Source organism: Phacochoerus africanus, chromosome 15, assembly GCF_016906955.1.
Source record: "Phacochoerus africanus isolate WHEZ1 chromosome 15, ROS_Pafr_v1, whole genome shotgun sequence".
Classification (NCBI taxonomy): domain Eukaryota; kingdom Metazoa; phylum Chordata; class Mammalia; order Artiodactyla; family Suidae; genus Phacochoerus; species Phacochoerus africanus.
In genome coordinates this window covers 51,824,707-51,844,805 of record NC_062558.1, presented here as the reverse complement: position 1 = coordinate 51,844,805, position 20,099 = coordinate 51,824,707, and the positions used below count along the sequence as shown (strand labels likewise).

The 20,099-nt window shown below is 57.4% G+C and overlaps 1 protein-coding gene across 1 annotated transcript; it reads right to left on the bottom strand.

Moving 5' to 3' along the window:
• Positions 1–254: 254 nt before the first annotated feature.
• PRODH (proline dehydrogenase 1) lies at positions 255–20,045 on the bottom strand. The gene is made up of 14 exons (XM_047760083.1): positions 19,758–20,045; positions 15,708–15,916; positions 11,774–11,808; positions 11,248–11,397; positions 9,658–9,722; positions 9,341–9,457; positions 8,908–8,987; positions 7,838–7,919; positions 6,711–6,803; positions 6,473–6,619; positions 5,780–5,955; positions 4,748–4,846; positions 861–949; positions 255–788 (listed from the first exon to the last, which is right to left on the bottom strand). Exons 1-14 carry the CDS (start codon positions 20,028–20,030, stop codon positions 601–603), a joined length of 1,803 nt encoding a protein of 600 aa, XP_047616039.1. The 5' UTR covers positions 20,031–20,045; the 3' UTR covers positions 255–600.
• Positions 20,046–20,099: the final 54 nt, after the last annotated feature.

Sequence of the window (20,099 nt, the reverse complement as noted above, 5' to 3'; positions counted from 1 at the left end):
ACAGAGGCCCCTTCCTGGGGCAAGTCCCAGGGCAGCTCGCTGTCTGCCTTGATCTGAGCCCCGGTTGTGGGGCTGGGGTGGGGAGGGTGTCCAACCCCCTGCACAGCTGGGTCTACAGTACAGCCTGAAGGGAGGTGTTGGTGAGTGGGGGCAAAGCCTGACCATTAGACTTCCCAGGCCATCGGCGCCCTTCCCTTGCCACTGACCACATGTGACCACTCTGCAGGAAGAGCATCGTGGGCAGAGTCCAGGGCTCTTAGCTGCAGAAATAGTGGTTTATTGACAGGGCAGCTTTCCCAGCCTGCTGCTGCCCACCTGTGCTTGAGTTGGATCCTACAGAAAGCGGTTCTTCAGGTCCAAGTTCATGGGGGTGGGCAGAGATGCAGCCGTGCTCGCTCATTAAAAGACAGTTCCTAAGGATTCCTAGAGGCTCTGGCAGGTATTGGCTCAGCCACACCTGGGTGCCCACAACCTGGCCAGGGGCCACTGGGGTCTCACAGTTTTAGATGTGAAAGGTGAATCTGTGAGGCCGGGGTCAGCCTGGGGGCCCTTGGAGGTTACGGCCCAGGTGAGGAGGCGTCGAGAGGCAGGGACGCGGTGCTAGGCTGGACGGTGGAAGAGGCTGCCTGTCCAGAGCCTCCTCCTGAGCTCCTGCCACAGCAGCTGCCGCTCCCGCTGAGCACCCTTCATGACACCACTGTTCTCCTGGGCTCGGCGGGACAGGTAGGGCAGCACCTCCATCACGGGGCCATAAGGCACGTACTTGTACACGGGGAAGCCAGCCTGGCCTGCACACAGGAGCAGAGTGGTGAGTCCTGCCCCAGTGCCCCACCCACACCCCCCAGGGAGGCCCAGCTCACCCAACGGGAAGCTGATCTGGTCGCACATGCCCAGAAGCTGTCCAAAGTACACCTGGCGATCGGCGGGGTGCAGGCCCAGCTCCTCCATCCTGTGAACAGGTGAGCTAGTGGTAAGTCCCTCTCTCCACTCCCCAGGTCACCACTTACTGGATAGATTGTAGATACACTCTGTCCTACCTGGACCAGGGCTTCACCCTGCTGTCCTACCTCAGCCCATGGCCACCAAATGCCCTCCTTCCCCAGCCAGCCGCCCCCTTTTGCTGTGCTTGCTTCCCAATGGCCCCTCCCCTGCTGCCCACCTTGACCCATTGAGGCCAACCCAGTGGCTGGCCCTTGGTGTGGTCCCGGCAGGCTCTCAGCCCTCCCACCATCCCCTTCTCAATCCCTCAGTTCCACTGCCATGTTCTCAGTCCCCCACGGCTGACCCCGCCTCCAGCCACTCGTCCTCCCCTTGCTGGCTGCCCTGTGCACAAGGCAGCCACTAGCCACTAGTGGCCACTGAGCCTTTGGAAAGCGGCTGATCTGAACTGAGATGCGCTGCAAAGTATCAAACACATGTGGGCTTCTGAGGACTTCATGTGAAAACCATGCAGAGTATCTCCCTGGTTTTCTGAAAACATCTTTAAATGGTACTATTTTGGATATGCTAATTGAAATTATTTTGAAACTAACTTCATCTCCTTTTATGTAACATGGCTATTGAAACATTTGGAATTAATAGATGTGGCTCAGTGGAAACAAATCTGACTCTGTCCATGAGGACCCAGGTTCAATCCGTGGCCTCACTCAGTGGGTTAAGGATCCGGCATTGCCGTGAGCTGTGGTGTAGGTCACAGACGCAGCTCAGATCTGGCATTGCTGTGGCTGTGGTGTAGGCTAGCGGCTATAGCTACAATTTATCCCCTAGCCTGGGAACCTCCATATGCTGTGGGTGTAGCCCTAAAAAAAGACAAAAAAAAATAGATGTGGCTCACATTTCTACTGGTGCTGCTCAGATGTTGGGATGGGGGCCCCCAACTCTGTCTGAACCCTCTCCAATCTCATGCCTCCCCTTATAGGATCCTTTAAAAAATTCCCAGTTTGAAATATCTATGTCTTGATGATTCCTGCATTTTTATCTCTGGCTTCCCACACGCACATATCCACACTTGCACCAGCACTCTGCAGCCTGCCCTGTCCTTCCACCCGCAGGGGTGTGATCAGACTGGGACCTCCTCACACACACCCAGGTACAGGCTGCGCCAGTCCATCCCTGTCCCTGGGCCCCACCCCAGTCTCCCTGAGCACTGCATGCATCTCACACTGCACCTCCACACAAGGGCCGTCCCACAAACCATTTCTCTCCTTCCCCCAGGGCTGGGCTCCAGGGTTGGGGCCACAGTCTGCACCATGTCTCCAGCTGATGGTCTCTGTCCCCCATGAGAACATGAACCCCATGAGAGCAGGGCTGCCACTGTCTTGGCACCTGCTGGCCGTGGGGACATCACGTGGTGTCCTGCAAAGACTGCCCCTGCCCCTCCCCTGCCAGCCCACCCACGTGACTGCAGCTTCTCCCAGGAAAGAGGGAGGCTCTAACTATCCAGTCAGCGATATCCAGGCTGGGCACGACTTCCTTTGGCCAGCAGAACGATAGCAAACGTGATGTGGGCAGAGGCTGGCCCCCTCCAGGGCTTCTGGAAGCCTAAGACTGCTCTTTGGAGAAGGTGAGGCTGGCCTGTTGAACACCCAGCATGTCATGCAGTGCCCTTTGCTGCCCCAGCCACAAACAAGGCCATTTAGGGCCAGCCAGACTCCAGCTGACCACAGATGCAGGATGGGTCCCAGGCAAGGCCAGCAGAAGCAGCCTGAAGCAGAGCCCAACCCACACTTCTGGCTCACGGAATATACTGTGTTTAGGCCTCCGAAATGTCATTGGATTGTAACTCAGAGGTAACATAGGCTATCTGACCAAGGTCCCTGGTGTGAGGCATCAGAGGGCCACATGGCTTTCCCTGGGAAGACCAGCCTGAGCTGTTCGGGCTCTGCAGCCCCTGAAGCAGGTGCACAGGCCCTTGACCTGTGCAACCCAGCCCCTCCCAGGACAGCAGTATTTGTAGAGCCTGAAGCGGGCCCTGGAGGCTACAAGAGGGGAGAGCGCTCAGCTGGCACTCAGGAAGGGGAGCTGTGTCTAAGGCAGGAGGCCCCCGCAGCCAAGAGGGGGAGGGCAGACATGCTCCCAGTGGTGAGATCTGGAAATCTGGGAGGCGGGAAAGAAGCCCTGAGGGCAGGTTATATACCTTTAGACATTTCACTGTCCTCACCTAGTCAGTCTGAGTGGACTAGCCTCTGACCCCAACTTTAAATGTGAGGTGACAACCACAGGCTGCTGAGATCAGGATCAAACCTAAAGAGGCAGGCATTCGGAGTTCCCGTCGTGGCGCAGTGGTTAATGAATCCGACTAGGAACCATGAGGTTGCGGGTTCAGTCCCTGCCCTTGCTCAGTGGGTTAACGATCCGGCGTTGCCATGAGCTGTGGTGTAGGTTGCAGACGCGGCTCGGATCCCGCGTTGCTGTGGCTCTGGCGTAGGCCGGTGGCTACAGCTCTGATTCAACCCCTAGCCTGGGAACCTCCATATGCCGCAGGAGCGGCCCAAGAAATAGCAACAACAACAACAATAACAACAACAACAAAAGACAAAAAAAAAAAAAAAAAAAGAGGCAGGCACTGCCATGCAGGGGCAGGGGCAGGGGCCTCTGTGCACATCACCTGGGGAGGACCCTGGCACCAGAGGGACCAGCTTCATCGAACTTCCATCACAGGATTGTATTCGTAAGCCTAAGTGAAAGCCAGCTTTTTAATGTGAAACTCAAGCCTGCTTTCCTTCAAAAGTCAAAGAAGCCAGAACTAGTCTTCCCTGAGCGCAAAAGGTGGGAGATGAGTGCCCAGAGAGCACTCAGGGATAGAGAAGGACAGCAGAATATCCCACCCAGCCAGGTTGCCAGTTGGACCCATCCACCCCCAAAAGGAAACAGCCTGACCCTGACAGAGCACCTCCCTACAGCCTGCGCTCCGCCTGGGCACCCCTGGGGCTTCCTGTTCCCAACAAGGATGGCTGTAAGTGCACAGCGGTAGAAATTGTGGCTTTCAGTTGCAGTTTCAGGCTGTAAAAAAGCAGCCCCAGCACGAGAAGGACAGGAGAGCATTAATGAATGGTTTGGAGACCAGAAGCAGCCCTCCAAGAGCCCGTGGGCAGCATCGCCTGCACCTTCACTACTTGGCTCAAGCCCAGGGCTCAGGGTACCTCCCTTGCTCCTGGGAAAGGATAGGGCCAGCAAGGCTGCCACCAGCCCAGCTCCTCTGAGAGAGGGGGCGGTGGGGAGCTAGGACCCCTGGTGTGGTCCACCTTAGGTTAGGGTATGAGATAAAAGACTACTGGATATTTAAGAATTTATGTCACCTTATTTCTATATCTGACTTGTAAGGATGCTCCATGGGACAATTGTTTTTGAGGGTTTAGGGTTTTTTTTGTTGTTGTTTTTGTTTTGTTTCTGTTTTTTGTTTTCTTTGTTTTGTTTTTTTGCTTTTTAGGGCTGCACCTATAGCATATGGAAGTTCCCAGGCTAGGGGTCAAGTTGGAGCTGGGACTACTGGCCTACAACAATAGCAGCCCACAGCAATGCAAGATCTGAGCAGCATCTGCAACCTACACCACAGCTCATGGCAGTGAAGGATCCCCAACCCATTGAGTCAGATTCGTTTCCACTGCACCACAATGGGAACTCCCACCATGGGACAATTGTTTATAGATAAAAGAGTATATTAAATTCCAAACACAGTTTAAAACATTATGAGAAACTGTTTATAAGTGAGGCGGCAACACATCAGGCAGGAAGGGGTGGAGCCTACCTGCGCAGCGTGAAGGACACAGTGTCCTCGTTGTGTGAGGCAACCATCACTGCTGCCCTGGCATTGTGCTTCAGCTCCTCAAGGACATAGTTGAGGCACCTGGAGAGAGTGACACATGAGCTGGGCCTGGACAGCCCCTGCAGGGCAGAGGCCACAGGCAGGCCAGGTGGAGGGTCATCCAGCGAGCACTTCCACCACAGGGACACACGGGGCAGGCGCAGGGCCTCAGAGGAGCACCTGACCCCTCAGCTGGGGCTGCACATCCAGCAGGACTGAGGCACAACATGAGTGTGCCCCCAGGCCATGCAAGGAAATGAAAGGCTTGGGGGGCAGGGCCTCCCTGTCACGGGGCTCAGCTGGCAGCGAGGACAGTTGGCAGGGTGTGTGTTCTCTGACCCACGAACTGCACCTCCAGGAACCTCTGCTGGGAGTACCACAGACAGGAATGAGGTCATGACCATGCAGGGCACCCCACCAGTGAGCTCAGAGCCAGCTTATGACCACGGGCACCCTTGCTGGCCCACAGGATAACAGGGGTTGCACGCCGACCTGCAGGATCCGGACCCAACGGTACATGGACATGTGGGCGCAGGGGCCCATGCACAGATGCACAAGGCCCTGGAAGGAAGCAGGGTATGGCCGGGAGCCCATGAGGGGAACACATGTTATCCCAGAAAATAGATGAGGTCTATCCCTGCTTGTGACACGACTGCTACTATTAACAACCAGGTGCACAACAGTGGGCAATCCTGGCATGGGATTCAAAACCTGCCATGTAGGACGGGCTGCTGGGGCACAGCCGTGGTCCTCAGCATCACTAGAGCAGACTGGAGCCCCTGGACAGTTCAGTGTGGTTGAGTAGATTTTCTATATTTTGAAAAAGCCTTAATGGTTTTGGAAAAAGTAAAACAAAGGCAGAGGAAGTACTGGTTCTGGCCCAGGGCGGCCCCCCCTTTGGTCAGCTCCAGTCCTTCACTTGAAAGGGTTCACTCCCCTCCCCAGGAAGCTCTGAGGCCAAAGAGGGCAGCGCACCTGTGGTACATGGCATTGGTGGCCTCATACGTGGGGTTGATAGGGTCCTCGTAGCCAATCTCTAGGGCGCGGGCACGTTCCTGGGCCATGTATGCACCGCGCACCAGCTTGGCCCCAAAACACCACCCCTCTCGACGAGACAGCTCCACGTCCAGGGTGACATTGTCATAGGCGTCCTGTGGGGCCCGGGCCAAAAGTTGAGGACAGCCAGGAAGGGCCCCTCCAGCCTGTGTCCCCTGGGGCCTCCCCAGTGTGTAATCAGCAGGGACACCAGGGCCAGCAGCTTGGAGACTCTGGTGTCGCCTCAGGCTGACTTGGGAGCAGGGAGCACTGTAAGCTGTCAGCACCTGCCTGGACTCCGACCTGCCCACTTCCCCTTGTCCCCATGGCCCCAAAACCCACCCCACCCCGAGTCCTCCAAACACCCTGCTGGTCCCCGAGCAGCCAGCCAAGGTTTGTGCTCGAGGATCCTGCCCCTGGGCTCCCTGAGGACCACACACAATTCTGGGGAGGGTCCCAGAGCCTTCATCACCTCCTTAGAAAAAACCAAGCTAAAAAAGGCCAGAGAAAATAGTCACTCTCAAAACCTGGGGATTATGGCACGTTTGGTGGATTCTAAGAAAGCTCCTTCATTTTCCTCCACCCCTTCAACACTGGCCTGGCCACAGGTCCCGGGGCCACCTGGTGGCACACCTTCAGGTAGCACTGGTACGTGTTGAAGATGAGTGGCTTCTCCACGTTGAATCTGCGCTGCATCTCCAGAGTTAGGCGGCTGATGGCTGGCTGGAAGTAGGTCTGCTCTGCGTCCACCATCAGCCGCACGCCTGCCTCGCTGGCTTTCTGAGGGGTGCAGGGGTAGGAGAGGAGGTTCGTCTGGGGCTTAGGTGAAACAGGTGCCCCCCCACCCCGGGCACATCCCAGGGTCCTTAACCTTGGCCAGGACATCCATCCTCTGCAGCATCCTCGTCATCTGCTGCTCCTCCTCCTCCGTGAACTGTGACAGCAGAGGCTCCAGCTGTCCCGTCTGAGGGGGGAGGGCAGTCAGGCCACAGCAGGGCTCCAGAACTGGGCTCTCAGGGCCAGCACTCCCACTGCCCATGGGCATCCTCCCGCCCCCAGGTGCAGGGCCTACCAATGCCAGCAGCCAGGGCCCAGCACCAGCAGCCAGGGCCCACCCCTCCTCTGCCCTGTTTAAGGTCAGCATCCTGCCCAGAATCTGGCCAGCCACACAGCACCCCAGAACCACACTGCCCCCAGCGCACTCTCCTTCACGGGGCTGGCTGTCCCAGACCAGGCTTCCACCAGAGCCTGCTCCCACAGCTTCCCCAGGATCCACAGGATGGGTTCCCCTCTGCTCCCACACAAAGCTCAGAAGTCACCCTGACCCATCCAATCAGCAGGGAAGCCTAGCCCGTGGCAGGGAGAGGACTGGAGGGAGATCTGTGCCTATAGTCAGATGGCGCCAGCTGTGCAGCCCAGACATGCCACAGGGGCATGGAGGCATCAGCCCTAGATGGTAGCTTTCGGGGGGCTGGGTGGTCAGCAGTGGGTACCCACCCTGCAGGCCCATGTCGCACTGGGGCCTCGGGTCACCTGGCTGCCCCACTAACACTGCCCGGCACTCCCGGTAACCTTGAGCCCACCCCTCTCAGGGCCACAGTTGCCAGGCTGGGGTTTGCGGGAAGCAGTGCCTGTGGGATGCTTCTCAAGGCACCTCTCTGCTCCCTCTCATCCCAGCTCAGGGGTGGTTCCAGACATGACCACAGAGGCCCAGTCAGGCTCCAGGGGCAGGCAGAGCCCCCTTTTCTCCCCTGAACACAGCCCGGTCTCATGGCTCCCTTTTAAGAAATGGTACTGGCAGACATGGCAGTGTGGAACTTCTGAGACTCCACTAGGAAAGGGGACAGCTTCTGCCTGGCTTGTGGGAATACACATGCTGGGGACCCAGCACCACTCTGAGGAAGCCCTGGCCATGGGAGCGGGGAGCTGTGTGATATCCCTGGGAGAACTGTGAGGCAGGGGGACGGAAACACTGGTGCATGGCATGGGTAGCGTCACCTGCATGTTGGGGACTACCAAGTGCTTGGAGAGCTCGGTCCTGCTGTCGATGAGGCTGCCCCAGTCCAGCAGGTCCAGGGTGCTGCAGGAGAAGGCACATTAGTATGCTGGCCACAGCACTTCCCTGCACGGACACGTGGTTTCCCGAGGCTGCTCGGATCTGCTTCAGGCCCAGGCCCCAAACCAACCCCTTCCCTGAAGGAGCACTCCCAAACCACCACCCCTGCAAAGCCTGCCTCATGCTCAGTCTGAAAGACGTAAAATGTGAACTTAGTCCTCTGTTTAAAAAATGGAGGAGTTCCCTGTCATTGTTCAGCAGTAATGAATCCGACTAGTATCCATGTGGGTGTGGCTTTGATCCCTGGCCTCACTCAGTGGGTTAAGAATCTGGCATTGCTATGAGCTGTGGTGTAGGTCACAGACGCGCCTCAGATCCCACACTGCTGTGGCAGTGGTGTACACTGGCAGCTATAGCTCCAATTCAGCCCCTAGCCTGGGAACTTCCATATGCCGAGGGTGCAGCCCTTAAAAAAAGGACAAAAAAATAAAAATAAAAAATGGAATCCAGAACACAAATATTATTACAACAGGGCGGCAGCAGCGATGAAAACCTGGGGCATGCACTGAGACCAGCACAGGCAATGTCAGGCTTGGGGAAGAGCAGAGCATGGGAGACCAGGCAGGAGAGGATGGCCTTCTGCCACCAGCCCTCAGCCCCTCGCAATAAGATGGGGCTCCTCCAGGATCTCACTGCCTTTACCTTTCACCTGCCTTCCAGGGGGGCCTGGGGATGGCTGGGTATGGCACCCTTACTCCAGAACCCAAGTAATTCCATAAGATGCCCCATAGTTTGAGGGTGCCCCCCCAGCTGCAGAGCTTGTGGACAACATCCAGCTCTGTCACCTCCCACTGGGCATCTCATGGGGGCAGGTCCCTTGGTCTGGTCATCCCAAGGTCCATGCCCTGGAGGAGGGTGACCAGGAAGAGAAGCAGCTACTGGGGCTCAGCCAGAACCTTGGCTGAACCAGGGCAGCCATTCCTGAACTCTCTCAGCCAGGAGGTACTCTTACCCAGACACGCCCAGGGTCTCCACGGTGAACCAGTTCTCAATCTCAGTCCTGGGCGCGATGCCCATCTTTACCACACTTTCCTTCAGAAGTAAGAAGCGGCCGTCACCCACTCCACTGGTCTGTGACACTCTGCTGCTATTATTACCCAGTACGGAGACCAAGCTGCAGTTCTGCCTTGTGTTTCTGCTCCACGGATGGGTCTCTCCCGCCTCACCCCATTGCCCGTCCCTGTAGCTCAGCAGTGCCTGCTACCTGCAGGGGCACTCCCTCCACCACCCTGCAAACTCTCCACCTCGGCTCAGCCTCCTCCCCACCCACCCAGCAGCAGGCCCTAAGCAGCTCTGGAACCCACCTTGGACAGCCTGGCCAGTTCCCCTGAGCAGGGCTCCTCCCCACCCTACCCACTTACACCCTCAGGGCAGGGCAGCCCTACCTGCAGTGCAGCCACCTCCAGCTTCGTGTCCATGGCATCCAGCCCCGCCTTGCCCTGCTCTGCAGCCATTTGGTGGAAGAACCTTCTCCACTTGGTCAGCACATCTGAGAACTGCAGCTGCAGATGGGGGCCTGAGCTGCCAACTCTGGAGCCCATAGCTCCCTACCACCAGGGCCCTGGGCAGCCCATGCCCCGCCCCTCCCACCTGCCCGCCTGGCTCCCAGTGCCAAGGCACTGCCACACGCACCTTCACTTCATGCTCATAGCCTCCCCATGTTCTTACAAACGCTCTGCAGGTGGAAGGTTCTGACACTTACCAGAAACTGAGGTCTCCCCAGCGCTGTGAGCTTAATGGCTGAGAAGCCATCCTCGCTGGCTCCACCTGTGAGAAGCCAGAAGAAGAGCCATCAGGGCTCCAAGAGGAAGGGGGAACCGGGAGCCTACACCCCAAATCTGTTCTATTCAAGAGTGTGGACACGTCTGACCAGACGTGAGACAGATGACAGGTGGCTGGCAGAGGCCATTCTTCCCATCAGTTACCTACAACATACTGTACTGGGCCTACCTAGCAGATAGGCCACCAGGGAGGCTGAATGATCCTGTCACCAAAACAGATGGTGCAGTGGCTCCAGCACTTCCACTCCCTTCCCCAACCAGGCCTGAGCAGGCCCATGGTGACCATGCTTCCTGAGCAGGCTGCTTGGCTCCCAGCAGCAGCTCCTGTGGTTAGCTGGCAGTCTCAGTCCCAGGGGAGAACCCTATGGTCCACCGCAGGGCAGACCACCTATGGGCAGAAGGACAATGAGCCTGCAAACGCCCTGCACGCAGCTGCTCCGGACACCTCACCAGGCGGGGGCCAGTGACTTGGCAGGCCTGTGTTTGCCATGAGGGTTTAGGAAGGCAGTGGGCAAAGGAGCTGGTGAGGCCTGCCCACTCTCCCCCTCCTGTTTCCTCTCCAATGCCACTGGCACTGGGGGCTGCCCCTGGGGGTCAGAGAACACAAACGCCCAGCAGAGCACAGGCTAGAGACAGAAGGTACTCAACCACCACACCCATCTCCCTCCTCTGGCTGCTAGAAGCCCAGGACGTACATCTTTGCTTCTGTGTGGGCCTTCCTGTATCTCCCCCAGGCAGAGCGGCAGGAAAGCAAGACACCCCTTGCACTGGATGCTGGGCACCCGGGGCATGCCCAGTGCTGCTCCTAGGAGGTGGCTTCCTGGCACTGCTCACTCCCATTCCTAAAAGTGATCAGAAGGCCTGGGCCCCCCAATAGGTGGGCTGCTGGGGACCCAGAGACTAAAGGAGGCTGAGCCTCTGTGACCACCCCCCTCAGGTGCTCCCACCCAGAGGCCACATGGGAAGAATTCTCTGTGAAGGAGGATGGGGCACCAGCTCCCAATAGCATAGCCTTAGCAAGGGCAAGTGCTGGCTGGAGTGTCCATGTGGTGCAGCAGGTTAAGGCTCTGTTGTTGTCACTGCTGTGGCGCAGGTTTGAGCCCTGGCCCAGGAACTTCCACATGTCACAGGTGTGGCCAAAAACAAAAGCCAAGTGCTGGGTAACAAGAGACAAGCCCCTGCCTGGGACTGGGGGCTGCTCAGCTCACTGACGGGTCGTATCTGGGCCCTAGTTCGTTGAGGGAGAGGGCTGCCCTCCTGGGGTCAGCTGGACCCCTCAGGACAGAGCTGGAAATGGTGTGACCCCAGCACAACCGAGCCCAGCCCATGGCTCTTGCATGTCACCTCAGGCCATCCTCACAACCATCCTGGGACCCAAGATGGGGACGGAGCCCTGAGCAAACTCCCCTGCCCTCACCCAGCCTCGCATTCGCCCTCTAGCGATTCCATGTGCTGGGGCTCAGCCCAGGCTGGGCCTGGCGGGTGGGGGCCAGAAACAAGCGGGGCCCCACCTGATGCCTCGATGCAGCGCAGGAACGTCTCCATGTGGCCATCGCACCTGGCCTCGTTGGCGTAGAAGTAGGTGCGGGCACTGACGACGCCGTCCCTGCGGTCTCCAAACGCCCGGTGGGCCTGGAACTGCTTCTCCCTCTTACTGGTGCCTAGAGAAGGGGCACAGGCCTGAGCACCCACTCGGTCCCTTCTCCACCCTGACCCCACGGCCACTGCCTGCACTACTTCCCACTCCCTGCTTCCCAAACCCATCTGCCCTAACCCCACTCTTTCTTCTGCCTGGCATGTGACAAACCCAGGCCAGAACCCAGGTCCACTGAGGCCCAGGTGGACAGGGCCCCTGGGGAGAGCTGGGAGGATGTGGCAGCCACTCAGAATGATGGCCTGGGTGCTGCGGCACAGGGAAGAGCCACAGCAACATCCCTTGGTCCCAAGGATAGCCTGTGTCCCTGAAACCAGGTCTCCTGAGCCAGGGGTGCTCATGTGGTGGGAGAGTTTGGTCCTGAATGGCTGCCTCTTACTCACCATGGCCATCCCTCTCCACTGCCGAAGTACAGGACCTGTGGGGGGACAAAGAAGGCGAGGGTCAGGGTCACACCACTTCGGGCACAAGTGACAAGCACGTCCCACTTAGGAGGCACAGGTGGGAGGAAGCTAGAGGCTGGGCCTTGACCCTGACAGAGGAGGGCTGATGAGGAGGGCAGGATCACCTGGCCAGGTAAGTGACTCCCCACCCCAGCAGTCCCAGGCCTCCAGGGTCACCTCCTCTGAGCCTTGCATCAGGACCCACCCTACAAGCCCTACACCCTGGAGAAGGCTGGGTCTGCCCACATGCCATCCCGGGGGGAGCCCCTCCCTCCAGTGGGTGAGGAGGAATAAAGGCTACACAACCCGCTGTCGGGTACATCCTCTTTCTTGTGAGAAAAAGGCTGGGCCATGGCCAGTCAGGGCTGAGGATGCCAGAGATAGGAAGCCCCCTGTGCTCAAGATCCCCAAAGTCCAGGAGCAAGACCCCCTTGCTCCACCCTCCCCCTATATTCCGTTCCTGCCCTGGCACAGAGCCAGCCCCACCACCACCTGGGCCCCTCAGGATTGACTGCAAATTGGCGAACAGAACTTTTTTTTTTTTTTTTTACTGCCCCATGACACATGGAGTTCCCGGGCCAGGGATCAGATCTGAGCTGCAGTTGCAACGTAAGCCTCAGCTGCAGCGACTCTGGATCCTTAACCCACTCTGCCCGGTCAGAGATTGAACCCATGTCCCAGTGCTCCCTCCCAAGAAGCCACCAATCCCGTTGCACCACAACAGGAACTCCTAGGATTTTCTTTTTTCCTTTTTTTCTTTTTGTCTTTTTTTAGGGCTGCACCCACAGCATATGGAAGTTCCCAGGCTAAGGATCCAATCGGAGCTGCAGCTGCCGTCCTACAGCATAGCAACAGCAACACCAGAACCAAGCAGCATTCACGACCTATACCACAGCTTGCGGCAATGCTGGATCCTCAACCCACTAAGCAAGGCCAGGGATTGAACCTGCATCCTCATGGATATTAGTTGGGTTCTTAACCTGCTGAGCCACAACAGGAACTCTCCCAGAATCCTTTTTAAATGCAAACCCAGCCCTGGCTATCAAACCCGAACAAACCCCAGTCAATCCGAGGCCACTTGGGGAGTGGGCATCTGTAAGGCCAGGCCCAGGCCCCCCAGCTGTGGCCCACTGAGGTGAAGGCATGACAAGACACCCACTGCCTGCACTGAGGCAGGGGCTTGGTCCCAAGGCCCATTTCCGGTAGGTAACGTCCTCCATGACAGGACACCATTATCAGGAAGCCCCCACAGCTGGCTCTCTACCGCCCCCAAGCCCCATCCAGGCTCCAAAGGCACAGGGAAGCCAGCCAGTCACACGGCTGCATGGTTGGGGGGCAGGGGCCAATCCCAGAGCAGAAAATACTTAGCAGGGACCAGGCCTGGCTAGTTGGTCACAAGAAGACAAAGATGACAAAGATGGCAGTTACCAGACTCTGGGGGGAAGAGGGGTCATGTCACTATGGAGAGAAGAAAAAGCACTCTGCTCACACACACCTGCAGACACATGTGCATGGCCCAAGACAGGAGGTGGGCATGGAGAGCACCCAGGGGCAGAAGGGGGCAGTGGGAGCTAACGGGGGGTTTGCAGAAGCAGCAGAAAGACCCTGACCATCCCCTCAGCTACCTCCAAGCTCAGCTCTGGGTCAGGCAATTTGTTGGCTGGACGCCTTTTAGAAAAAAGCGGAAAGAGGGGAGCCCCTGCCAGCTGCCCTCACACCAGCTCTGCCCTAGTGAAATGCAGGAGACAGGAGGAGAGAGGCCAGAAAAGCCTGCTAGGCCCCCAAGGCCCTGGCCCAGAGCAGCACCCAAGATGCTTGTGCTGCCTTCAGTCTAGGGGAGCCATCTTCACCCTGGGAACCAAGGCCAAGGCTCCAACCAGCACTGGGATTGCACTGCCAGGACAGACACCCTGCCCTCCACGTTGAACCCAGCCCCTCATCACAGCCAATCACCAGGAGGAACACTAGCCCCATTTTCCATCCCCTGGCTCTCAGCCTGCAGGGGCCCTTTGTGGGTCTCCTCTGCTAGAGTGGCCTCTGCCCTCTAACAAGTATCCTGGGAAACACTGTCTTACCCCATCCCTCCTGTGCCTTCAGCCTTCTGCCTCCTGCTTCCTACCCTGGGGAAGCCCTCCCGGGCCTTCCTCCCAGGGCCGCACCCTTGGGACACAAGCTGGGCCTCTTGCACATGCAGACGTGCCCATCTTTTCTGTGTCTCTTCCAGTCATACCCAGGGCAGCCCCCCCACCTGCACTCTCCCTTCCCCACCCCACTCCTGTGGCCTTAACTTGGGGCAGTGACCTCTGCATCATTTAACAGAGCAGGAATTAGGGGCCTGTGACCCTCCGTTCCCCACATGGGGGGCTCTTGATGGAGAATAACACACAACATCTCGATGGCATGGGTGTTCAATCAGCACCTGTGAGCCTGGTTTTTCCCTTCAGGCAGGCCCCACCAGACACATGGGCTGCCTGGCAGCAGACCTGGGCATGAGTCCTCAACCAGCCACAGGCATCGGATGGCAGCCACCATGTTAGGATAGGAAGGGACTGCCACTCATGTCCCAAAGCCCACCAGGTGGGACTTCTTAGGCACTTGGGGTGGCCCAGGGTCACAGGCTCCACTGCCAGAGGCAGGGTGAGGCCAGCCTACTTCCCAACACTCCCCTGCTAAGGAAGCCAGGCAGACTGCCCTGGGAAAGTCTTTTCATACCAGAGAGAGAAAATCCCATTGTGAAACCACCAGCTCTCACCCAGAGCCAATGGGGACACAGCGCATTAGTTATTCAACAAGCAGCCTCAGTGAAGGCTGCAGCCCAGCCCACCTAGGAACTCCAGGGTGCCCAGCAGGAGAACCCCGCCTTCCAGACAGCGAATCGCCAGGCAGGGGCTTGGTTCCCAAGGCCAATCCACTGGCTGGCTCAGACGTTCTGTTCCCAGGCAGGAGCCCCATGTGATGCCTCTTCCTCCCCGCCTCCCCCCCACCCCACCCCCCCCCACCGCCCTCCACTCTCCAGGCTAGAGCAAACACTAGAGCTTGAGGCAGGGCAGGTTACTCATCAAGTTTGTCCCAAGGCTCTGATGGTTAGGCACATCTGGGCTCTGATGGTTGAGCGCAAGCAAGGGCCCAGCCTGGAGGGTACAGATGCCAGCACAGGAACCAGGCCTTTTGCAAAGAAAGGGCTGGTCCTGCCTGGATCTCCCATGAGGCTGCTACCCAGGAAACACAAGGTGACCTGGTCCTTGAATTCTGTCCTATGGCCCAGGAGGGTAGGTAAGGGGGGGGTTGCCCATCGTGTCCCCACACTCACTTCCCAGAGAACAGGTCCTGCAGCCAGTTGGTGACCTTAGCAGGAGCCAGTGGGCTGGTCTGCCACATGCTCCTGACAGCACATTCCCTTCTCCTCAGACCTCCAGGCAGGCTCCACGCCCACCAGGTGAGCCTACCTGCTCCAGGCAAGGGTGGGGGAGTGGGGCGCATCCAGTGGGTCAGGAATTCTGGGAGGGATGCTTCAGCAGAGCAGGAAGCCAGAGCACTTCCCATATCAGAGTTGGCAGTTGTATTTTGTAAACTATTTTGAATTTCAGATAGTTTTCTCAGGTAACAAAAAATTACTCTCGCTTTGTTTCAACCATTTAAAATACAACAATGATCCTTAGCTTGTAGACTGTTCAAAACCAGGCAGGTTGGGCTGGGGACCACAGTCTGCCAACTCCATCCTCGCCTCTTCTCTGGCCTCCCGCACACAAGGCCATCCTTAGGGGCAAGAACACATCCCCAGGCAGGCCCAGGAGGGCTAAACGGGCTCTCCAACCAGGCCTGGCCCACCCCCGACACGCTGGGGTTGTAGCAGGTGCACCTGCACAGGCCTTACTCCATCTCCTTGCGCTCAGCCTCCTCGGTGGTCAGGTCCTCCTCCACGCTGTAGTCCAGGATAGAGCCTACACCGAAGGCCCTATTATGCCGAATCAGGGGCCGGATGGACTCCTGGTCCTCGCCAGCCACAAACTGCCCATAGAAGGTCATCTTCATCAGTTTGTCAAACAGCCTTTGCCCCAGAAGCCTCCTGGTGAGATGGAGCAGCTGGAAGGTAAAGGGAAGTGCTGTCCTGGGCCACCCGCCTCCCTGACCACAGCAGCACACCCCTGCTTCCCCGCCCATCACAAAGCCTCTCCCCAGGGCCATATTTGGCTCATGGCTTTGGTTTTACAGTGGCACCACCGGAAGCAGCTTGTTTCTCCACTCATTGCAACTGTCCATCACCCACTCCTCATGAGGGTGGCTGGTCCTAGGCGCCGCTCTTGCCTCCCTGCCCTGCATGCTCAGGGTGACTCCAGCAGCACAACACAGTTGCCTGAGCACCACTTGGTGGACAAAGAAGTGACCAGCAGGTCTCTCTGGGAAGAGCAATGGTGTGTTCATAACATCCTCTGCATCCACACCCCTGTGGGTTACACTGGAGAAGAGGAAGATTTGGTGTGACTTTCTAAAAGGCAAGCACCAAGAGTTACCACTGTGGCACAATGAGATCTGCAGTGCCTTGGGAGGGCCAGGAGGCAGTTCCAATCCCCAGCCGGGCTCAGTGGTTCAAGGATCTGGCATTGCCACAGCTGTGGCTTAGGTTGCAACTGTGGTTCAGATCTGATCCCTGGCCCAGGAACTTTATATGCTGTGTGGTGGCCAAAAAAGAAAATAAGAAATAGAAGGCAAGCACCCAGATTTTTCAATATTTGACTCACTGCTTATTCCAAGTCCCTAAACAGTGCCCAGCAAGGGGCCTGCCCTCCAGTGGTTGTGCAACAGATGAACATGTGCAAAACTCAGAATGAATGTGAGTTCCACTGGAGCCAGGCCACCATCACCTGGACCAGCGGGGACTCAGCATAGTCATCCAGGCCGTAGCTGACCCGCAAGTCAAGCACATGTGTCCTCGGGAAAGACACTTAGCTTCGTCCCCCAATCATATCCCGCCATACCCCAAATTTCTGCCATCCTTCACTCAAGTGTCCCAGGCAGCTGCCTCCTGCCCGGCATAATTCTAGGCTGAATGAAACAGACAAGGAGCTCACCTCCTAGTCAGAGAGAAGGAGGGGAAGGTAACTCCACAGTGATTCAAATGGAGGGTGAGGGGTGCTGGCCAGGGCAGGGTGAGACCTGTTTGCAAGGAGGTGACATGGAACACCTGTTCTGGGTGCAGCCAAGACAGGAGGAACAAGGACAAGGAGGGGCGAGGGAGCAGACCACTGGGAGGACACAGCCATCATGTGTCTGAGAATTCCCGGGTGGCCATTCTTCCCACCTCCAGTTCCAAGACAGGAAAAGCCTAAAGTGTCTCAAATGCAGTGAACAACAGAACCCCACCTCTTTTTGTGAGGACCATCTCTTGGGATCAGGGTCTCAGGGAACAATCTCTGACCTAAGTAAACACATGAGCGACTCACACACCTTTATCCACCAAGAGTCCCCAACAGCCCACACCCGTTCAAAGGCAGACACACCAGAACTGTGGCTGGCGCTTCAATGAGATGCTTAGGGGCCACACCTATAGGAGCCACACCTATAGGAGCCACACGGTATCCCAGGGGTGAAGGTTTCCAGGCCATTGCCTCTGCCTCACTGCAGTCTCTGTGCAGCATCTGGTTTTACCGCATCTCATTATTTTTATAAAGAAGAGCAGAAATGGAAAGTGAAAGTGCCAACCTGGGAGACGGCCAGGCCTATGTTGCCTTATAGGAGGTCTGGCCAGAAGTCAGACTGAAGACAGAAAGAAGGAGGGGAAGGTAACTCCACAGTGATTCAAATGGAGGGTGAGGGGTGCTGGCCAGGGCAGGGTGAGACCTTCTTTCTGTCTTCTTTCTTTGCTCCAACAGGCCAGAGCAGCCTCACAGGAGGAAAAGCCAGAACTTGGACACATCAAAGTTCACCCCAGAGGTAGGTGAGGAGAATCAGGGACCTGAAAACCATCCCTTAGCTCTGGAAAAGGCCTGAGGTCATACATGCCAGTTCTGCAGAAACCCACTGTGTGTGGAAGTGGGCCACTGTCTGCACTTGGCCCAGCAAATTTTCCTGACCCGGGCCACATGGTAAATAATTTAGGCTGTGTGTCTGTTGTAACTACCCAACTAGCATAAAAACAGCCCTGGCCAATGCCCATCAAAGGTGGAGGAGCAAGGCTGATGCTGGGATGTGGTCCAGGGGTCATGGGCTGGTGACCTAATGATTCCCAAAGGGAGGCAGGGCTCAAAGGGAACCACAGCGAAGGCTACCCAAGTAACCTCTCACCCTCTCACCCTGGCAAAGGGGAGGCCAGCCAGTCACAGAGGGCTATGGAAGCACCTGGGGCAGGGCTGGCAGTTTTAAGCCAACTCCAGAGCAAAGCAGCCCCTGTAAAACCACCCCGGCATCAGACATCCCCCAGGGTGGCACTAACTGAGGCCAGGGTGGTCCCACCTCTCCTCCAGATAGGAGCATCCTTCATGGATTTAGTAACTTGAACTAGAAACACAAACACTCATTTTCATTATAAAAGGCTCCAAGAGATGCCTGCAGAGTGAGGAGGACGGGTAAAGCCGGTTCTCTCCTCCCTTAACCCCCCACCCCCCCAGGGCCCATCCCCCTCTCTCACACACTCCAGCACTGGCTCACACCCAAGCATAGAGCCTTTCATCCTGGAAGACCTGGATTTTCTAAACCCTTCTCAAAAAGAACAGCCTCCTGGCAAGTGCAGGCCCCCCACTGGGTCCTGAGCCAATGCCACAGCTCCAACTGGGCTCCTCCTGCAGGCTGACATTCCCCTGGGCAGGAGCTGCACAGACCTGCACTGACTCAGAAGGAGGAATTCTTGCTGCAGGCCAGAGTACAAGGAGGAGGTACTCTGGTAAGGGGCCCACAACACTGCAGCTGGCCTCTGTCCCAATCCCTCCAGCACCAGGCCCCAAGACCACTGTCACCAGTGGAACAGGTCCCACAGAGGGCAGGCAGAGGACCCAGCACAGTTACTGGGCTTCTTAAGGATGTCCCCAGGGCACACAGGACAGAGAGGAGCCTGGGAGGAGCCTCCTTGCTCCTCCAGGCACCCATGGCACTGGCACTCTTCCCAGGCAGGCACCCAAGGGACAGTGGAGCTGACATGTCCCTCCCACCATCTCCCACAGTACCCCAGGGCCCCAGCCCTGCTAGATTCTCTGATTTTGAACTTGGCCCCCTCAGAGCGACCCAACTTTAGACCTCACCACCCACCCACGTGGCCTCACATTCACCTATGCCCAAGGTGTGGCTCGTTGCTTCTTCCGGATGTCTCCACAGCCTCTCCCCCAGCCCACATACCCTCAGCATAGTCTCACTGAGAAGTCAACACCAATGCATGAAAAGCTTTCCAGACCCTCCACATCAACTGGACTCTGACTTTTAAACTGTTCCCAGGATCACCTGTGCTGAGTGGCTAAGACACTTCTGCTTTTTACTTCCTCCCAAGCTCTCATACTTTTCTAAATACTGTATTAAAGTTTCAAAGGCTGCATATTCAGGAAAATTCCCAGTTTCCCTCAACACTGTTCAGAGTGGCCACTTCTGGGGATCCCCTGGGTCACGGCTTCCTAGAACTCTGGGGTCCTAGGCTATGAGTCCTTCAACACAACCAAGCTTCCCTGCGGGCGACATGGACAACACTCAATTTTACCTTTTAGGTGAAAATTTAAACTAGTCTTTGTTTGTAGTTGCTAGTAACTGACATAGTAAAATTTAAGGGCCTGAGAGGGAATGCAGGAAACACCTCCCTTCCTGACTTCCCGGCTACAAGCGATGCTCCAGCGACCCTGCTTTCCACTTTGAAACTTCATAGAGGCACCGAGAACCGGCAGAAACGCCCGCGGGGCCCTATCCGCGCTTCCCTCATGCATCCCCAACCCCACCCCACATCGCGCACCTGATCGTGGCGCGCCAGCAGAGCTGGAGAGGCGCAAAGGCGCAGCACCAGCAAGCTTCGCACCAGCTCCCAGCTGCGCCGGCTCCGGTACGCCTCCTGCGTGTTGCCGAAGTCTACAGCGGGTACTGGGGGGCGCGCGACCTCGGCCGCCCCACGTCCCCGCTCGGCTTCCGGTCCCGCGGCAGGCTGCTCGCGAGTCGCCGGCGCCGTAGACAGCGGGGTGCGGCGGGGTAGGCCGGAGCGCAGAACAGAGAGTAACCGCCTCAGACCCATGGTTGGGCTTGAGGGAAGGCCGCCGGCTGCTTAAGTACCCGCCGCCGGCCCCGCCCCGCGCTCGGCCCC

What these genes read in the sequence shown, in the direction of transcription:
- PRODH (XM_047760083.1), bottom strand. Translation starts at nt 20,030, where the DNA reads ATGGGTCTGAGGCGGTTACTCTCTGTTCTGCGCTCCGGCCTACCCCGC. An exon ending in CGTACCAGTGCTACCTGAAG is followed by an intron (nt 5,956 to 6,472) that starts GTGTGCCACCAG and finishes CGGGCCCCACAG; the next exon opens with GACGCCTATGACAATGTCAC. An exon ending in GTGTCCTTCACGCTGCGCAG is followed by an intron (nt 950 to 4,747) that starts GTAGGCTCCACC and finishes ACCTGTTCACAG; the next exon opens with GATGGAGGAGCTGGGCCTGC.